At 35.3% G+C, this 13,825-nt stretch overlaps 1 protein-coding gene across 1 annotated transcript in view; it reads left to right on the forward strand.

Annotated features, from left to right (window-relative positions):
• The window catches only part of Ptprq (protein tyrosine phosphatase receptor type Q), a 172,112-nt gene that overhangs the window by 64,186 nt on the left and 94,101 nt on the right, over positions 1-13,825 (forward strand). Inside the window, exons 20-25 of the mRNA XM_005068049.2 lie at positions 2,799-2,967; positions 5,081-5,371; positions 5,613-5,888; positions 6,266-6,417; positions 10,747-10,888; positions 13,425-13,694. Coding sequence (XP_005068106.2) covers positions 2,799-2,967; positions 5,081-5,371; positions 5,613-5,888; positions 6,266-6,417; positions 10,747-10,888; positions 13,425-13,694 — 1,300 coding nt within the window. The remainder of the gene's footprint in view (positions 1-2,798; positions 2,968-5,080; positions 5,372-5,612; positions 5,889-6,265; positions 6,418-10,746; positions 10,889-13,424; positions 13,695-13,825) is intronic.

Below are 13,825 nucleotides of genomic sequence, written 5' to 3' on the forward strand. Positions count from 1 at the left end.
GATTTTTCTTTGTTTGTGTTTTAAAAGTAGAATCACAAAACTTTTTATGTAATTTGAGATCTCAGCAATAGTTTCACTTCTCTCCAATATGCTTGCACTTTGTACAGAATTACAGTTTGGTTCTCTTTGTCTACAACTGGACCTAAGCTTTGAAAATCTACCTATGGTTTTAGTACAATCGTCCAAGCCTATATATTCAGACCTGCACATGTAATATGATCCCATTTTCAACTCATCAGTTTTAGAACAGGTTATCTCCTAGTAAGTAATCTTAAGAATGCTTTTAAGTGTGACAGCTGCAAGAGGGTACAGGCTAATGATACTAACCCATTTCAGAAGTACAGTCTCATGTTGCTTGACATTCACTCAGGCTTTAATGCACTCATAAAATTCATGTTCAAAGTAGCATATATTCTCTATCTTTTTTTAAGTTGGTAGATGAAATATTTGGAATGAAAAATTATGTAGCAGATTATGTATACAGCTTTTATCTTTTGCTTTCTCCTTCTACGTAACTTTGTGGAACACCCCCACACTTAGCATGCTTTATTTCCCTCCTATTCCAGACATCTGTTCTGTGTCTTAGGATCCTTCTGTTTTAGCAAACATATTGAAAAAAAAAGGGATATATGACATTTGTATTCCCTCTACGTTCCTGGAACAGATTAATGCACAGTTTTAATCATAAGCAAGTATTTTAATTGAAATAATGCAAAATTATTGCCACAGAGCAAGATTTGCAGCACTTTCAGAAGCATTTGGGCATGAACTGAAGCCATCTTTTCAAGTTTCCTTGAGGAATTTAAGCTCTTTGCTACCGCTCAATGACCCACCTTTATTCAGTTACCACATGTTATTTTTAGTAGAGGAAACTACTTCTTACATTATTCAGTTTCTACTAGTATGTGTTGTGTTTTCTTAACATGTCTGACAGAATGTCTTATACATTTAGAAGTGATAAAATAAGTTTCCTTGATAATCAAATTTGAAATTGTAGGATACCTTCTGGCCATATTTACATGTCTAGGTTTAACTAGACAATCTGAGTCCAAAGACATTATGAGACAAAAAAAGAAATATGAGGTGAAGAAATTAATGAAATAATCATCTGGATAGTGTCTAAGGTTTTATGAATTTGTTTCATGTCTTGTCATGCTAAATCATGCAGCCAACAGGAATGTATTTTGTACGATTCAAAATAACTAATTGCTTATTTGTGATGTTTATAGATAATCAAATTTAATTCTATTCCAAAGAAAAACTAAAATTCATTCTATTAACCTTCCAATAATTAATACCTTCTAGTTGTGGTTATATTAATCAGGTATTTGATGTGCACAGGTGCATTGGAAATCATCCAAGATTATATATCACATTTTTCTGAGATATTGTTACATGGCTTTAACATGTCTATTCTCAAATAGCACAAAATCAAAGCCAATCTTTTATTTTACTGACAGATAATATCAAAAGAACCACAAAACTTAGTGAATTTTTAAGTCAATATATTTTAGAATCATCTTCACTATAAACTTAAATGGAGATTCCCCCATGGATGACCTCACCCTCCCTGGGGAACAGTGTGGGGACTGGTTGGGGGTCTGGGAGGCTGGTGGAGGGGCAAGAGAGGAGGGGAGGGAGAGGGAGCTGGGATTGATATGTGAATCAAACTTGTTTCTAATTTAAATAAAAATTATATTAAAAAGAAAAATACTTAAATGGAGTATCCTATATTAATAAAGCAAATTATTCTTTTATTGTGGTTAAGTACAGTATTAATTGGTTTGTGTTGTCATTGAAGTCTAATCCCCACTAACTCTTTATGAAGTGGGAACAATTATTCCTACTTTATTTTAAGGGCTGAGAACCTTTGAGATTAGATTTTTGGTTCACCCATGCATTGTGGTACTTGAGTTTATGTAAGAGTTAAAGTAATTTGTGTGCATTGCATTCTGCATATTTTTAATAAAAGTATTGATACTAACACATTTTTGTTGAGACATGGTCTGCTATGTATCTCAGTCTCCCTGAAAGTCACTGTATACTGCAGACTGACGTTGAATTAGGTATCCCCTTGACTCAGTTTTCCAGGTGTTGAAATTACTGATGCAACACTCTTGGTTAACTTTGTAGTTTTTCCTAACTGGTATGGCTTTATTTTAGAATTTTTTGTTTTATTATGTATTTTATTTTAAATTTTGTCCAGAAAGGAAATTGTGGCACACATTGATTCTGTACTGAGGGAATGTTGAACTTTATTTTCCTCTGTAGGTGAGCATATTGTATGCCTTTTCTTTGTTCCCTATAGCAGTACACTGGAGAGTCGCTGGAAATGAAAAATAGAAATGGTTTGAGTTTGCAGATAAGGCAAATACTTCTACACTTCTGTCACTATTCATGGAAAAAAGAAAATGAAAAGCCTTTTAATTTTCTTCACATCAGTTGGAAAATATCCAATCCTGTGAAAAAATACATGAAAGATTCCTAAGAAAACTGAGCTTGGCTGGCACAGCCATGGAGTTTTCTCTTGGTCATTTGACATTTTCTACTGTGTAAAGCGTCAGTGCTTTTCTTGTTAATGTTTTATGTATTGATCTGATAAGAAAAACTGCTACCAACCACTCCACTTTTAGTACAAATGTAATTCCAGTTTAATTTTTATGATAACATTTTATGCTGTTTCTCTTAAGAATTAAAATATTAAAATTATATCAGACAGTTCCTGGTCACTATTTTACAATATCCGTGCCCACTCAAACACACTCTGAACTATTACAATTATGTTCCTCTTTTTTCAGAATTTTACCTATCTTGAAGTAACCAATGAGCCTGACAATGTGACCGTGTCAGCAAAAATAGACAGACTGGCAATATTCAGCTACTATACATTCTGGTTAACAGCAAGCACTTCAGCTGGAAATGGGAATAAAAGCAGTGACATGATTCACGTATACACAGACCAAGACAGTATGTAAATGAGCATTTGTCTTTATCTTTAATCAGAAAGCTTACACATCTTATAATGATGTCAGGAACATCTCTCTATATGTGTACATTGATATTAAAATCTGTTAGAAATATTTAACTACTTATCCTGGGAGTTTAAATGTATCTAATGTGTCTCTGACTATTACAACTATAACAGATTCTTCTGTTTTTCTTATATAGTCTTATTTTTGTAGGGCTGGTGGTTTTTATTTTTAACACTGTGATGTGAATGAGCTGAGAATTGTCCCCATAAGGGTTCTCCGTAAACTCCTGACATTCGAGTGCTCTTCCTGGGACTTCACTCCTACTGTTCACTAAATCTCGTTTCACCTGTCTGTTCTGTTGCAGCCTCCTACATAAGAAGTACCATAGTTTTTGACCGTCATACTTCATATCAACATTTGAACCTGTGTAGATTGAAAAAAATCATAAATTGACCCAAAAACATGACAAAGGAATGCTTTGCTTGTCCTTGGTAAAAGTAACTTCTGAATGACAGACAGGTTCAACACATGCTTTCTTATTATATATACATTAACATCCTTTTTTTCTGTTGCTTTGAGAGATGTCACAGTCATCTGTAATGGACAGGGAAGAGTACTCCCACAAGCCTGGATAATCTTAGTCACTGTTGAGACACCTGCTCATTTGTTACAGAAGTTGCTTTGGAGTTCCCAGAAGCTAACTTTCTTTTGGGATTTTTAAATATATGCAGGACTTCATGAAGCATTTTCAAAAAATTTTCCTTGTGACAAACATAATAAAAATGTCTATTTTCAATTGAAAAATTTCAGGTGTACAGCTTCTTCAGAATGCTGTTCATGCTGAACATTCACACAACTATGACAACTGAACCTTTTATTTAAAATTTTTTCTTGTTTCAGTTTTAGTTTCCAGAATGAAATGGAAGGTGGATCGCTGACCATTTCCCATGTGGCTTGTATTTCCATTGTGTTTAATATTAAGAATTTATTTTATATGTGTATGGGTGGGTTTTTTTGCCTGCATGTATGTGAGTGAATCAGGTGATTGGAGTTCATTTGAAGGCCAGAAAAGGACATGGAACTCCCCTGCCTCACAATTGAATTACAGAAGGTTCTGAGCTATCATGTAGGTTCTGGAAACCCAGTCCAGGTCCTCTGAAAGAGCAGCAAGTGCCCTTAACTGCTGAGCCATCTTTCCAGCCCCACTACTTGTGGATTTTTAAAAGATTACTGTCCTATTGAGAAATGGCTTTGACTTAAACTTTTACTGAGTTAAATCCCAGTGTTCACTGTTTGAAAAATAATCATTAATTTACCATTATAAACATGAAAAACTTTGCCTTGTTGTTTTTTGAGAAAATAACTTAAATAGTGGACAGGTTCACCCACAGAGTATAATCAACATATGAAAATAAATAGTTGATGAATGTTTACCAAAACATTATAGCATGAAGTGGTCAATATCATTTCTTTAATTATAGATCTCTCTCAAGATAATTCAACCCATACCAGTTCATCAATTATGAGTGAACTATCATAAGCAATAACTATTTGCTGTGTATTGTGTCATGTGAGCCTTTCAAATTTATGAGTCTAGTTGATATCTGAAAATTAAAATTTTAAAAGTAAAATAATTTCTTAAAGTGCAGATGCAGGTTATTGTTTTGTTGGCCAAAGACATTTCATTACTGGTGTCAGACAAGCTTAGAGCTAAATATTCTTACTAAAAACATGACTTTGACCAAGTACCTTATAGACTCTGAGAATCATTCTCTGCATATTCAGATAATCACTGGAATAAAGAAATCAAAAGTGTTATTTAGATAATTAGTATTGGTTCTATTAGAAATACATGTTGTATATAAATACATGTAATTCACATAGTAAGAAAGGAAAGTCAGAAGAATATGACAGAATCACAATTCTTCCATGTGTTAAGAATGATAAGGCTTATTCTGAATAATATTCATATTCATATGAATATGCATTTGTATTTAAAGACTATACATGCATGAGCTAGTGATCGTGTTTCAATAATTACCTTCATTTGTAAATTGCTACTGCTGGGATAACTAATGACTTTTATGTTGTCATCACTACTATCTCAGTACCAGAAGGGCTTGTTGGAAACCTGACTTTTGAGTCCATTTCATCAACTGCAGTAAATGTGAGCTGGGCGCCACCATCTCAACCCAATGGCCTTGTCTTCTACTATGTTTCACTGAATTCACAGCAGAGTCTTCACAGCGTGAGACCACCTCTGATTACATACGAAAACAGCATGTATTTTGATAATCTGGAAAAATATACTGACTATATATTTAAAATTACACCATCAACAGAGAAGGGATTCTCTGAGACCTATACTGCCTGGCTTCATATGAAAACTGAGGAAGATGGTAGGCAAGACAGTGCTGTTTATTATGAAGATAATTAATGTTCTCCCTTTTTGTTTGTATCGCTTTTTTGCAATGTTCATAATTATGTTTTCAGGTAATATCTTTTCAATACACTCAGTGAGTCCTAAGTGACTTAAAAATTAAAAGTCTACTAATAAAATTAAGCCCAGTTATGTTTGAAGCATCTTCTTTACTGATAAAAATGTGTTATCTCATTTGACATTTTCTTTTTCTTTTATAGTTCCAGAAACTCCACCAATAATCAACACTTTTAAAAACCTTTCTTCTACCTCAGTTCTCTTGTCATGGGATCCCCCATTAAAGGCAAATGGTGTAATTCTAAGCTACCATTTAACTTTGCAAGGACCACAGGCAAACCGCTCTTTCGTCACTTCTGGTAACCACATAGTACTGGAAGAACTCTCGCCATTTACCTTATATAGTTTTTTTGCTGCTGCAAGAACCAGGAAAGGGCTTGGTCCTTCCAGCCTTCTTTTCTTTTACACTGATGAGTCAGGTAAGCCAGAAGAAATGCCTCGTCAAATGAGTTCTCAATTCAGCTTGCACTCTCTGTTTTGAAGGAACAGCCTGAACAATGAAAAACATTAGGTCTTGTTTGTAACCAACTTATCATCATTTAACTACTTTGCTGATCTTTTGTGCCCCCTCTTTTTCCAGTTCAGGCTTCAGAATTACCTGTTCTGTTTAAAAGTGTTTTGATGCACAGGGTTATAAATATGATAGCAAAATTACTTATGGTATTCGTTTCTAGAATTACAACATGTGGTAATTTTATAAATCTCTCTGAATGTTTCTTCAAGAAGCTAGAATCAAGATAGTACTGCTGTGCTGCATGTTTTATGAACACAAGTTTTATAATGTGTTTCCCTGCAGTGCCTTTAGCACCTCCCCAGAACTTGACTTTAATCAACTACACTTCAGATTTTGTATGGCTGACATGGAGCCCAAGTCCTCTTCCAGGTGGCATTGTTAAAGTATATAGTTTTAAAATTCATGAGCATGACACTGATACTGTATTTTATAAGGTAGGTTGATTATAACAGCATATATTTATTTCAGACACTCAGAAACTGAATTAAAATGTTGTGGAAAAGTGTGCTGCCTTCATATTAAACAAGGGGGTATAGAGAAGTAGCCCTGTAGTGGGTTATTTGCCTCTTATGTGTAAAGCTCTGAATTTGATTCCAACTACCACAATAACTAATTGAACAATGATAATATTTACTTGAAGCCAATTTTCTGAAACATAGGATGTTTGTGCAAAATATAGGAAACCAGGTTTCAGATATGAAAACTTCTTAGGACATTTTAGCTATTCTCACAGTTTCTGCATTTTAAGAACTAGTTGCACCATTTAGTTATTGCTAGGAAATATACAGTACTTTGTATATTGTATACTTCAAATCTAATATATACTATAGTTCTTTTTATTGACAGTCTATGGGACCACTGGCAGTGGAACCAGTATTTGTCCCTATTGTATGAACTGGCCTTTTGAAACCCATTCTCTGTGGAGGAATACCTTGCTCAGCCTAGATACAGGGTGAGGGCCTCAGTCCTGCAGCAAATGATGTGACAGACTTTGATGATCCTGAATGGGAGGCCTCATGCTTTCTGAGGAATGGATAGGGTCATGGGGAGGTGGTGGAGGGACTGGGAGGACTGGAGGGAGAGGGAACACAGATTGGTATGTAAAATAAGATTGTTTTTAAAATAAAAAGCAAGTATCAAATGAATCTTTTTAACTTTTTCACCAAACGTTTACTTTTGTCTTGTGATACTCTTTCCTGATGGCATGTGATGCTACCCGCCTTGTCTTCTATGACAAACTTTTATTTGGTGACTTTAAGTGGTAATTCACTTGCAACCCTCAATATCTCTTACTTCTTCCATATTTTAGGGCTCACGATCAGTGAAAATATTCAAAGAACCAATAGAACAATGTATCTGAGACTTAGGTACATGAGTTCTGGCATTTGATTGCCAAAGTATGTTACAATTTGCTAATTATTTACTTAACTTATTTACAATTATTTACTTAAGAAAGTTGTCTCTCTATTTTTTACAATGGCAAATTATTTGTAATAAAAATGTAAAATACAGAGTAAACATTCAATATTGTAATTTATATGATAAATCCATTTTCTAGAATGTGAAGTTTACAAAGACAATAGCAGAAAACCGAGAGCAACAATTATGGCTTGTTTGCTTGCTATTGGCATCTTTCCTGGGATTTAATATATTATTTTAATATCTGATAAGTTGAGTAGAATTTGCATTATCTAACTTCCTAAATGAGGAGAGATTCCCAGAACTGTAAAACTCGTATTAATGACACAATTGTCTAGCTCTTTATTATCAATTCCAAGTTTATACTCAATGTCTGCATGGGTTACAGAAAATATTCACAGGTGAGAAATAATTTCCCTTGGAGTAATTCCATCCTTAAGATTACCTTGTATGTGCATTGGAGTGTGCATGCATATATATGATCTAATTTCCATAGAATGGTGATCGTTAATATAAACACTCTTAACAGAGCAGTAAAGCAAAGGCACTGACATCAAATAACATGGTTCAAATCTTTTCATTGAGATTCACAGTGATGCTTTATAGAAGTTACTTATCCTCTTAAGATTATTTTATTCAGCCGGGTGGTGGTGGTGCACGCCTTTAATCCCAGCACTCAGGAGGGCAGAGGCAGGCGGATCTCTGTGAGTTCGAGGCCAGGCTGGACCGACAGCCTCCATAACAATACAGAGAAACCCTGTCTCATAAATACCAAAAAAAGATTATTTTATTCAAATGTAAAACAAGAATCAAAAAGCTTTATGTGTTAATGTAGATTGTAAGAGTAAATCCATATAAAATACCTTGGACAATTCCATTCGTTTGATGAATGCATTAGTGTTCATTGCACACAGATTAGAGAAGGATAAAAAAATTCCTCTAGTGTCATGGTCGCCTTGAGCATGGAAGGACACAATACTGTTACCTGAATATGATTTTAATATTATTACACATTCTTTTATCTATTATGTGTTTTCCATTAATATTTCACTAGTACTAAACATACAATTTATGCCACAAAATGCTAAGTATATAATTTTAGAGCAAGTCATTTTCTTTTTGAAGAAAATCTACTACATTTGATTACCCTCTGCTTGCCATTATTTTCAGTTCTTTTTTTTTTTTTTTTTTTTTTTTTTTGGTTTTACGAGACAGGGTTTCTCTGTATTGTTTTGGAGGCTGTCGGTCCAGCCCGGCCTCGAACTCACAGAGATCTGCCTGCCTCTGCCTCCAGAGTGCTGGGATTAAAGGCGTGTGCCACCACCGCCGGGCTATTTTCAGTTCTTTTTAATGATTAATTTTCCTTCAGTTTCCTTTAAATCTCTTCTTAGGTCAACTCCACCTCTAAATATTTAGTTTGCCACGTTGACAGTTTTCCCTTTGTCTGGCTTTCACTGCTACTGTCCTTTCCAACTTTCCCTGCTGGGATTCTTTTGAATTCTTTTCCTGTTGGGTTGTTTTCTTTTTTGTCTATTCTCAATTACCTGCAACTTTGTGGAGGCAGAAAAGCATTAGAGCCTCTCCAGATGTCACTGCCTCCTCATCAGCCCACACTTTGATATTACTTAGAAATTTGGGTCACTCTGACTTCTGCAAGAAGTCATTTACTTGGTAGAAAGCTTTTGAAAGACTCACTTTTGTGTAAACATACTCAACAGCCAATAAGCTAATTTATTAAAGCTGGTGATTAAACTCTGAAGTTAAGTTGTTTCCCTGTTCACTCTTCTGGGTCAAAAGCAAAATGAATTTTTTTTTCATGGCAGGATTTCTCTGTGGCTTTTTAGACTGTCCTGGAACTAGCCTTTGTAGACCAGGCTGGTTTTGAACTCACAGAGATTCACTTGCCTCTGCCTCCTGAGTGCTGGGATTAAAGGCATGTGCCACTACTGCCTGGCCTGCAAAATGAATTTTCATTGTGCCTAATTTTTTTATTAGTAACACATTTTGTGGATTTTAATAGCTATCATAAAGTTTATTTGCTGATGGGCACCACGCATACTTATTAGTTCTTATAATCCACACATCATCTGTCAACATCGTTTGTAAATAATAAGTGTGTAATAAGAAAGAGGTGGTAAGACAAGTCCCCATAGCTGTTAATGACTTCTTGGAGATTATTTAAAACAAAACAAATTTGAAATTATAGTTACAACATTTCTTCCTTCCTGCAAACCTTCCCATATATCATTCTGCTCTCTTCTGAGTTCATGAATTCTTTTCTCATTAATTATTATTGCATGCCTATGTGTGTATTATACACCGTACTATACATATCTAATCCCAAATGCACCTGCTTTTCATGGGGATGATTTTAAAGTGTGATCTAGTGTTATTATCAGTGTAGGCGCCTTAAGATTTAACCATCTTTGGATGGCACAATGGCTGAGCTAGTAAAGGTTCTTGCCACTAAGCCTGACCACTTGAGTCCAATCCCTACAATCACATGGTGAAAGGAAAGAACTAACTCTTGCAAGTTGTCCCTTGATCTCCACAGAAACACCATGGCACTCCCCCTAAATACATGAGTAGAATAATGTGCTTGGTGATTTTCCACTAGAGAAGTGTGCCTTAAACAGTCAGTATAGTTTATATTTTGAGACATATAGTTTAGTATTTGTTAGGCTGTTATAAGAGTGCTTTGGCTTGACTTCTCATTTTCATTAAGATACATTTTATACTCAAGATTTTTATTACTGATGGGAAACTTTTCTATGAGGAAGCATATTCTTCTCTGGTCAACTGTCATACCATTTTTAGTTTTCTTCCATATTTTCCTAAAACAGTTGTCAAAATAGAAATTTAGGAATTGTTTGGAATCTCTGACTTAAGTCCCATAGAGATGGAGATTTTCTTTACCTGTGTTTTTCTTTCCACTGGCTGTAATTCAGTAGCTGATAGATAAGTAAACATATATAGATGTGTCAGGTGTTAGGAAAGAGTGTGAATTTGGAAGAAATGATTACTAATACCCAGCCATAAACTGTACTTAAATTTGAAACTTTCATTTAACAAATTGAAAGGAAATTAATAAATACATGATTCTAAAAATACAGCTTCTAAAAACCAAAATTATGAGATTATTCAAGACCAAAATTGTACGCAGTTCATCCTTGTATCATAAGCTCAGCATGCCCCGAAAGACAATGTTAATAATTGTTTGATTTATTAATACTCATCAACTCCTTGTTAAGTATAAGAGCAATTTATCATTGTACCCAAATGTATCTGGTAATTACAAATAAGTATCTGAAAGTGCCTTGTGATGAAGGATCTTTTCCTTTTAGAATATTTCAGGTTTCCAGACTGATGCCAAACTCATTGGGCTGCAGCCTGTCAGTACCTACTCGATCAGTGTGTCTGCATTCACCAAAGTCGGAAATGGCAATCAATTCAGTAATGTAGTGAAATTCACAACTCGAGAGTCCGGTTAGTCACAGTTTCTGCCTCCGTGATGTTTGTTCTCATATTTAATCAAGATTTTTCACCATCCCTCTCGGTTCAATAAAATGTCATTTTGTATTCCACGCAAAGGGAAATTGAATTCCAGTTCTTAAAGGTTAGACTGGGTCATTTTTGGAATCATATTGATACATGAATATTTACACAGCTTTTCCTCTATAATTAAGAAAGACAAAATAAAATACTAGTATTATTTTTAAAGGAGGGGACAAGGTACGCTTCTAGACATCTGTGAAAATGTCCAATCCTTAGGATTATCTGTGGGGCTGTGACGAGCAAGCAACTGAACCAGCAGTCACTTCTAACATACCACACCCTACAACCAATCAGATTTTCACGAATGGTGACTATAATTTTTCTTCCGGAAATGACCTGAGAGGCAGGAGTCAGTGTTGCCTCTTGTACTTCAAACAATCTCCTCATAGCATGTACTATAAAAGGTCACTGGCATGGTTTCCCAGCAACTGAGCTACTGAAGCACAATGGAATGGACCACATCCAAACTTTGTGTAGGGCTTGAATAGGTTTCATTTGTGAGTTAGTTAATGGTGGGTTAAACATGCCTCTTTCTACTAACTAGGTCATATGTTTGAAGACTCCCCTCTTCCTCTATTCTCTTCAACAATGTTTACTGAGTAAATGAAAATCCGTTTTCTAGTTGGGTCATCGCAGCAGCTCTGGATGTACTTGTATATTAATAATCCACATTGAGATTGGAGGTTAACGATGCTAGATCAGTAATTTCCCCCATGAATTTACAGACACGTGAAGTCTTCTCTCCCAGCATGCCTGCAGACCAATCAAATCCCTTGTATTTATAGTGGATAAAGCAGTAGCTGGGCAGTGACTGGAGTGGCATGGCTTGTTGGTTGTGTCACCTTGATAAAGGCTCAGGATTCCTCTGAGCTTTGTACCTTCAACTGAAAAGAAGCACACCTTAGCCACATACATTGCAGAAGAGGACCAAAATATTTGAAAAGATCCATTAGAGCTTACTTATTAGTGAGTTTACCATGCAATAAATGCTGTATAAATATTATCATAAATACTCCCTGCTTTGCACAAAGAAGCCAGATCCAAGCTGAATAGGTGAAGCATGTCTTCAAAACTTAGTGAGCAACCCAACTGGAATGACATCATTGTTTTTTTAAGAAAATGATGGAAATGACTAGGGAAAGTGTGCATCAACTTGAGGGAAAATATCTAAAGATTTTCAACCTGTATTCACACAAAATGAATAAAAGCAAGGATTATCTTACATAAACTACTGCATAAGCTATTTTTTCCTTAACAAAATAATGTCACAGAACATAATGCTCTGCAAAAGTAATAGAAAATTTACTGTGAGTGAGTGTGTGTGTGTGTATGTATGTGTGTGTGTGTGTGTGTGTGTGTGTGTGTGTGTGTGTGTGTGTAGACCAGGCTGTCCTTAAACTCGGAGATCCACCTGCCTCTGCATCCAAAGACCTGGGATTACAGGTGTATGCCACCACCGAACTCATTTTTATATTAATTGTTTATTATTTGTTGGAAGTTCAGAGAGTCAGTTAAATAGATGTTCCCAAAAACTTAGATTTGTGTATGTCAGGTACATCTTAGTATTGTATTTCTGCACTGATGTATTCATCCTACAGAAGAAAGTTTGTAAGAGACACATTTAGGACCAGTGGACAATTTTTGAGAAGTCATAGATTTCAAGAACTTTAACTTACATTTATATAATAGCAACATTCCTTTTTTTCTGCTATGAACAGTTTGTAATCTGTGAGTTAACCACATAGTGATTTTCTTCCACTATCCTCATTTTACTATAACAATGAAGTTATGCTATCAATACTAAAACTGGGGGATATTATTGGATATTTCCACTTAAAGTAGCTAGTATTTCTAAGATATAATTACTCTCATGGATGGGGTATCACTCTTAATTCATGTAAGCTACATAGAATGAACCCCAGAGAAAAAAACGTTATTATCAAATAATTTTAGAGTTCTAACAGAAAAACCAGAGACTCTTTAAACAATACCTCCAGTAGCTTTTAAAATAGTCCCTGTTCTTCCAAAGAAAACTCCTCCCCAAATATCTGCTTTTCTTGTGAACTTTCCAGTGCTTTCGGGTCTGGAACAGCAATAGTAGACAGTTTTGTGTTGCAAAACCTTCAGTAATAAATATTGAGGAGGTTGCACCAATCCCGTTTAAGAAAGCTGGCATTTATGACTGCCTGGACTCGAGGGCAATGCATTTTTGACACTATGAGAATGTGTTTGCTGCTTGGGTCTAGGAAAATGTTCCATTAAAGGTTCAATATAATGAGCATTATAGGAGCGAAAAGGTCAATTGGCCATTTATGCTAAGAACTTGTTGCACTCATATCGGGGAAGTTGATATATTAAATTTTTAGTTTTTCTTTGTAAAGTCTCATCTTAGTTCCTGGTCGCATGGTTCAATAATTTACTACATATGTGTAAATTTTAACTTTGAGCAAATGTTTTTCCTCTTAAGTTCCAGATGTTGTACGGAATATAGAGTGTATGGCACGTAACTGGCAGTCAGTATCAGTGATGTGGGATCCACCCAGAAAAACAAATGGAGTCATTATCCACTATATGATAACGGTTGAAAGGAATTCTACGAAAGTTTCTTCCCAAGACCACGTGTATACTTACACAAAACTTCTTGCCAATACAACATACATGTTTGAAGTTAGAGCATCAACCTCAGCTGGTGAAGGCAAGGAAAGCACGTGCAATGTCACCACATTCCCCGAGACAGGTAACTAGTATGGAGCATGTAACTGACCTGAACCAGGTTACAGGTGTAAAATAATTAACTAAACTGAAATAGGTAATTAATAGCATGAAATAATATGAAGTGGGTAAGTGACCTCGAGTAGATGACTAGTA

Source organism: Mesocricetus auratus, unplaced genomic scaffold, assembly GCF_017639785.1.
Source record: "Mesocricetus auratus isolate SY011 unplaced genomic scaffold, BCM_Maur_2.0 Super-Scaffold_100011, whole genome shotgun sequence".
Lineage (NCBI taxonomy): Eukaryota > Metazoa > Chordata > Mammalia > Rodentia > Cricetidae > Mesocricetus > Mesocricetus auratus.